General features: G+C 35.9%; 1 protein-coding gene across 1 annotated transcript in view; it reads right to left on the bottom strand.

Annotated features, from left to right (window-relative positions):
- The window catches only part of LOC111717550 (uncharacterized), a gene marked incomplete at its 3' end in the record, with an annotated part of 4,656 nt that extends 2,099 nt beyond the window's left edge, over positions 1-2,557 (bottom strand). Inside the window, 3 exon segments of the mRNA XM_023493046.1 lie at positions 1,347-1,397; positions 2,421-2,468; positions 2,527-2,557. Of these exon segments, the coding sequence (XP_023348814.1) occupies positions 1,347-1,397; positions 2,421-2,466 (97 nt within the window).
- Positions 2,558-7,346: the final 4,789 nt, after the last annotated feature.

The raw sequence follows: 7,346 nt of genomic DNA, 5'->3' as shown, positions 1-7,346 counted from the left end.
GATATGGATGAGGATACTGATGTCCTGGTGCGAACCATGAAGGAGGTGATGGATAGGTTAGCAGAGCTGAACCAGGAGCTTGAGAGTATGGTGTCCTCTACTCTGGAGGACACAAGCACCCAAGAGCCCCTTGTAGATCCCAACGTTAACGCATGGGACACAAGGAAGGCCTGGGAGCAGGAGCCTTTATCCCAAAGCAAGTAGGGAGGAGGTTTGCTCCAGGATTTAATAGATTTAATAGATTTAAGGAATAGAGAAGGAACCTAAGTTGTAAAGGAACCATGGCTGATCATTAAACCATCTAGTTATCTCCATATTATAGTATGTATGCATTTATGAATATGTAAATAAATGTAACAACATTAATGAAAGCATGTTTATTACTTTGGGTGTTAATTATTGCACAAGCAAGTAATTATATAAAGGTTTACTCCGCGTGATGGAGATAGCCCGAAGTATAATGTTGCCAGGTTGCAAAAAATAAGTAATTGTATAAGGGTTAGCTCCAAATGAAGGAGATAACCCGATGTGCAATGTTTTCAGGTTACAAAGATAATTGATCCTATATAAGTTACATAACTTGAAGTGTGATCTTATCAAAGTTTGCTAATTTAAGTTTATCAATTTATTGCATCTTTTTTGTAGTAAGAGAATACTACAATAGTATTTTTTTTACTTTTAACCAACTCTTTTCCATAAAACTTTTGGATGAAGTGTTCATTACTGAAAAACAGAACGGGGGATGCAATGTTCTTCAACTAAGAACGCCAAGAACAGAACAGAACGAGTAGACTGTTCTTCTACTCAGAACGGAACAGAACAAGAACAGAACAATTTAGCTGAAGGCCCTCATTCTAGAATGGAACGGAACGTTTTTTTAAAAGTCAGAATGTGCCCAGCCCAACTTGGACTGTGTAGGGGGATGGGGGTTTAGTAGACCACTCCTCAAACTGTGGGTTTGCAGACCTCTTCTTGGACTGGGTGTGGTGGGGGGGAGTAGCTATAGTAGGCCTATTTTTAGACTGAGGGTTCATGGGAGGCCTCTCCTCAGACTTGGGGGGACAGAAGACCTCTTCTTTGACCAAATTACTCTTAACTAAAGACTTGGGATAGTGTAATGCAGTTTACTGCAGAATACATCAAATGCTTGATGGTTGAGGGTGGGATGATTTTATAGAGCAAATGATGTGAATAGTAATTTAGAGCAATTGACATATAGAGCAGATGTCATGATCTATGGGCTAAAGAGCAAATGGCCATAGAGTAAATGGGTAAAGAGCAAATGATGTAGCTCCACTATAAAGGGATTAGAAAATAAGAGTTTGTTCTCCTGAAAATTATTCTACCTCGAAGTTCTGCATTTAACCCACACAAAGTCTTGTTAGATGCAGGCTGATCTAAAAGCGCAATTTTAGTTACAGTGAAATGAAAAGGCCTCAATACGAAAACCCCTCAACATGGTAACAGATCATAAATAAGCGGAAACCCCTCAAAAGTAGGTTTTTTTGAGGTGTTTCCACGATTTCTTCAAATTTTTTGGAAATCCCTCTAAATTCAAATTTTATGAGTTTCCTCTTTTTTGATCAATTTGCCAGAATTGTATATCCGTTTCCCCTTTACTTTATTCAAATATTTTTGAGGGACTTCCTCATATTTTTGATTGGTTTCCTCATATTTTAGGTCCGATTCCTCATATTTTTTCAAAAATTTAAAATACTCAGTTTGTTGATACGTTTTCTCAAATTTTAGGTCTGTTTCCTTTGACAGGTTATTTGCGAAAAATTTGCAATTTTTTTTTCGCAAAACTTGTGCAATCCGTTTCTTATGTCATAGGCTTTCCAAAAAGCTAAATTTTATCAAAATCTGACAAGTGAAAGTGGGTCAAAACAAAGATTTAGTTTGCTACAGGCAAGAGCAGTCATTCAGGCAGTGTGCCTGAGGACTCAGGCAGTTAGTATTAAAGCCCGGTTTTAGGCCTAAAGGGAGGGCTTTGGGTATGTAAGAAAAGTCAGAAAATTTCAACAGACTCAGACCAATACTTTTTGAGTTATGTAAAAATAACTACAGGGGGGGGTCAAATTGACCCCCCCCCCCCCAGCGGGAATAGGGTTAAAAATCTCAATTTGTTGAATGGTTTCCTCAAATTTTAGGTTCATTTCCTCATATTTTTGATCCGGTTCCAGACGTACCTAAAAAAATGAGGAAATTGATTAAAAAAAGAGGGAACCATTTAACTATAAATATTAGGATGGATACAAAATATTCGGAAATCCCTCAACAATTCTCAACTTTTGATGGATTTCCTTGAATTTCTAAAAAAAAACGGAAATTCCTCAAAAAAAGTTTTTGATCCATTTTCATGTTGAGTCATTTCTGTGTTGAGGTGTTTCCATGTTACCTTTAGTTAATGTTGAAAATACCTTTCAGATATTGCTGGCATTCAGCTACACAATGTTTGTTTCGCATTCCTAAACAAAGATTTTAAACTGATCTTTTTCAAATATTCTGTAAATTATTATGTCTTTCCTGGAAATATGTTTTGTTTTGCAATAGAGTTTGTTTTTTCTTTCTCAGTTTCCTCTCCAATTTTATCTTTTTTGTCAGGTTTAATCTCTAAATTTCAATTCATTTTTATGTATAAGTATTTTACATTTGAAAGATAAATGTTCTTAAATAAGGAAGTTATGATGTCAGTTAAGTTAAAAATTCAAAAAAATTGTTGTTTGCATAGATCTATACATTTAAAGTTGTAAACTCTGTTTACTTGTTTTGTCCAATCATAACTAAGAAACCCCTGGGCTGATTTGCCTCAAGTTTTTATGGGGGGGAACTTGGGAGATCCAGGGGAATGTTCTTTGCTCTGCTTGGTTTTAAGATTCTATGTTGAGTGGATTGACTTTAATAGTTAAAATTCAGATTTCCTGTAAATTTGCTTAAGTGCAGGGAAAAGGCAGGGTAAACAGTATTAGGAATGAAATCAAGCTTCCCATTTTTCAGATTTAGACATAATAATACTCTATCCTAAGGCTTCAGTTCCTGAACTAAATGCTAAACCTTTCTTGAATTAAATAAATAAACATCTACCATATATAAGCTACTCAGAATTAGTTGTCACCAGCTAAAAGTCTCTGGTTAATATAAGGTTTCCATTTGGAATTACATTGTGTCAAATTACATATTCTTGTATTGCGTGCAATAAAGCTGAATTGGGAGGAAATTACAGGGCCTGCAATTGCACTCAAGTAAAAGTTGGAAAGGCTAGAGCAAACCCATATTCTCAATAAATTCCATGGGAAAAAATTATTCTGCAAACTGTCAATTTTTATCTCACACCAGGGGTATATTTTTATCTTTGTTTGGTTTAGTAGGGTTAAGCTCTAAAGTTCCCAAAGTTGTTCATGGGCATAAAAAAACGTCTGTCAGACCTTTTAGGAAACAAAATTACAGAAATAAAATTGAAAAAACTAATAAGAATTCCATTTTGTTTTGATTGATTGCATAGAGAAAATTCTAATAACCTTGTAGCCATATTTTTATTTAAACCATATTTATCCCTTTTGGGGGAGGAGGAAGGAGGTTACAAGAAAAGAGTTAATAAGCTCCTATTATATGAATAACATGACATTATTTGAATAACATGAAATTTTTCCTGGTCTCATATACACACCAAGTTCTTGAAATGGGTAGATAATGATAATAAGAAAGCATCCTAAATGTATTAAAATGATCAATTATCAATAATAAAACAAGAAAGGATTTTTAAATACATTTTTAATACAGTGGACATTGCCCATTTCTAATATTGCACATGTAAATGGCACACGAAGACAGTTAAAGGAAAAATTAAAATAGGAAATATTAAAATTGATACCCTACCCTCAAAGCTTTACCTGATGTATGATTTTAAAAACTTTTAATTTTTTAACTTTAATAATTTATCTTAATTAAATTTTACAATAGTTTTAAATTTCAATATCAGATGGAAACATTTTGAGACTTCTATATTTCCTGTTTTTGAAAATAAAAATAAATGAATTTTTTGGATGTTTTCTGCAGCTAGCCAAATTGCAGAGTCAGAACTATTTTTTGGACCATTGTATCTATATTCTATATATTGAGAGTGGCAAGGTTACTCTCCCCCTTGTTTATATTTAAATTTTGCTTCAGTCATGATACTGTGTCGAGTCAGCTCCTGCATTCCTAGCTTTTCTTGATGGAGGGGGAGAGGGGTGAGGGGGGCATTTTACACATTTTCCAGTTTTTTTTTATCTAGAATAGGACATAGAGGGGGGGATGGGACGTCTGCCATCCTGTGTAAATCCCCTTCTAATTTTTCCTGTTCAAAGTTTTCTTCTTCTTTCTTGTTTATCTTGCTTTAAGCACCCGTCTCTACTGTCAAGAAATTTCCCTTCCACTTTTTCTGTTCAATTTATTTTTTCTTCTTGCTTCTTGTTTCTTTTTTTTACACTTTTGGGCCTTTCCAAATAGTTCTTTTAACATCGAGTTGTGGAGCTGGTAGGAGAGAGATAAGAAGGTTTGTAGGAAGAAGGGTATAGGGGATTTCTCCCTGTGTTCCTTCATTCTAAACTGTTTCCCAGTTAGGGGAAATAAGGAATTTACCCATCACTGCACCCCATATGGAAAATGGGGAGTTGTGATCCCTGAAAGCTCCATTGAGAGGTATCTTCCATGGCAGTACAGTCCTCACATCTGGTTGAGTAAAAACCGGGATGGTTGTGCATGACTTGTATTCCCACGAGGGGTTAAACTCCTCTTTCAGTGAACCAAGCTGAAGATGAAGTGTTGTTTTAATCTATGTACAATTCTTGCTTCCCCTGTAGGATACCAGATGCGTAACTAAACATGGCGCTTCCCCAGCTGCAATTCTGGGACTGCATAGTAGTGTAGTAAATCCCAAGTTTTATTTGATCTACAGACAGAATTTAATGCAATAATTAACTCTCTAAGTTCATATTTATTAATCTGAGTTTACCAATTCTATATTATTTATTTCAGGAGATTAATATTCTGGTCCTAGTTCGACTCCCATGGCAAGGAGTTGTAACAGCTCCAACCGCTGCTCCATGATGAGGGACATATTTGTGACAAGCGCTAGTTCTTGCTTGAGCTGATGTTCCTCCTCACTATAGACCATTCTACCATGATTCTTGAATGTTTCTATGATTACCAGACGTAGTTCCTGCCAAATCACTTCCATCCGGTTCTGTATCTTCCGCCTGTTCTCCTTGACCAGGTTCACCTGTCCCCTGTCTGGTTGTTGGCCCAGCTTCCTCCACATCCTGGTGAACTCATCATCTTCCTCAACAGCATCCTCAAGGCCATGGACATCTATGGGAACAGCTTTGCCATCCCCCTGCTGGAACTTCCTTCCCTCTGACTCCCCTTCCACCAGGTCATCCTTCCTGTCATCCACATCATCTTCCCCTTCATCTCCAGAACTCTCAGATATCTCTGCAGTGGAGAGGGCGGGAAGTCTGCTCCTAAATCCTCAGGTTCATCTTCTGAGGCTGAAACAGTAATCATCTCAATGGGTGCATTTGTTATCTCAGCGGAGTTATTAGAGATAAACAATGCCTCTAACTCTAATCCACAATCACCGTCTCCTTCCATTATATCGTCTGGAGGAGATCCAGCAACATCTGGACAGTGATCAACATATTTAAAGAATCCAGACATCTTTATTTATAATAAAGCTTTAGCAACCTTTGTGGTATTTTAGTTACTTAGCTATTAATATAATTGTGAACTATCTAGAATTGGTTATTTTTAAATATAGCTTTACTAAGCTATTTGTCTTGCTTAACTTTATAAAGCTATCTTATTTAGCTTTGCGGAGCTATGTATTGTATTTAGCTATGCAGAACTATATATTCCAGTCTGTCTATGCTGAGCTAGATATTTATAACTAGCTATAAAGAGTTAAATATATTTATCAGGCTATGTTAAGTTAATAGTCTGAGTTATGAATCGGTAAGAGTTGAGAGCTGCACTGACCTAAGGTAGAAAAGATCACATTAAAATCATAAGTCTTTCAACTAGTAAGGTTCTTTGTGCACTGAGCTTTATTACTTTATTCTTTTTGTTGAGAGTGGCGAGATATCATATCAATGTTCATATGTAGGTGCATATATATGTATATATACACTATATATATATAATCTTCTAGATTATCCATATTACCACAGTAGGTCCGTCCGTTCTGCTTGAGAGAAAGCAGGCAAAGGAAAAAAATAAACTTTTAATTTAATTTTAAAATTTCTAATCAAATTTTCAGGAATAAAACTTTTCTCCTGCTGGGCAACCCTCAATGAATTAAATAAAGAACAAATTAAACACTTCTGAAGCTATCAAACAATGTTCATTCTCATTCAATATTGATCAGTCTGAGGTTGAAAAGATATTGTGCATTGGGGATACTTTTATAATTATTTTTGATAGGGCAAAATATAAATAAAATAGAAACTAAAAACATATTGTTCTGTTATAAATATAATATCATTATGACTTTGAGAAATCAAAATATTAATGTTTTTTAGTTCTTACAATAAAGATTTTATGATAAATGTGAGAAATTTCTTGTTTAAATTGCTGGAAAATTAATCATGTCCATGTGGCAGAAGACGATCTAGTCTGGAGCCGGATATGAAGACAAAGCAAGCTGGGCGTTATTCCTGACACATCACCATCTAAATACAATTTTCTTTTTTTTAAATTTTCAAAATAAGATATTTATCAGTTAATAAAGTTTTTATTTAGACTCGTAGTCTTGTAAAACTGAGCCTAGCTAATTGGTGACCCCTATTTTGTTTTCTTTAGGCAAATAGACTGTTTATTCTTGCCGCTATAGACCTAAATTAGCTACACGCTCCAGTGATAATGCCTAAAGAAGGTGATAATGTCCTGGTCCAAGCTGAACCCAGCTCTCTAGACCTTTTAAATACAGTTTCAGTGAAAGTTCCATCCTTCTGACTAGATTCTGCGGAGGCCTGGTTCGTCCAGGTTGAGGCCCAGTTCACACTCAAGGGAGTAACTGTCAGTTCCACCAAGTTCTACTACTGCATCTCATCGTTCAACCAGGCGACTGCAAACCAGGTTCTGGATCTCATCAAATGTTCTCCCCCCACCGAGCCCTACAAAGCTTTAAAGAGGCGATTGCTGAAGTTGTTTGCTCTCGATGATTTCCAAAGATATGAAGCAATCTCTAACCTTCCTTTGTCCGGTGACATGAAACCATCGAAACTCATGTCAAATATGCTTGCTCTTCTTCCTGCTGGCCATAAACCATGTTTTTTTCTCCGAGGAGCATTTCTCAAGAGGTTGCCTGC

Source organism: Eurytemora carolleeae, unplaced genomic scaffold (genome assembly GCF_000591075.1).
Source record: "Eurytemora carolleeae unplaced genomic scaffold, Eaff_2.0 scaffold2638, whole genome shotgun sequence".
NCBI classification, from domain to species: Eukaryota; Metazoa; Arthropoda; class Copepoda; order Calanoida; family Temoridae; genus Eurytemora; species Eurytemora carolleeae.
This window is presented reverse-complemented; position numbering and strand designations above follow the sequence as displayed.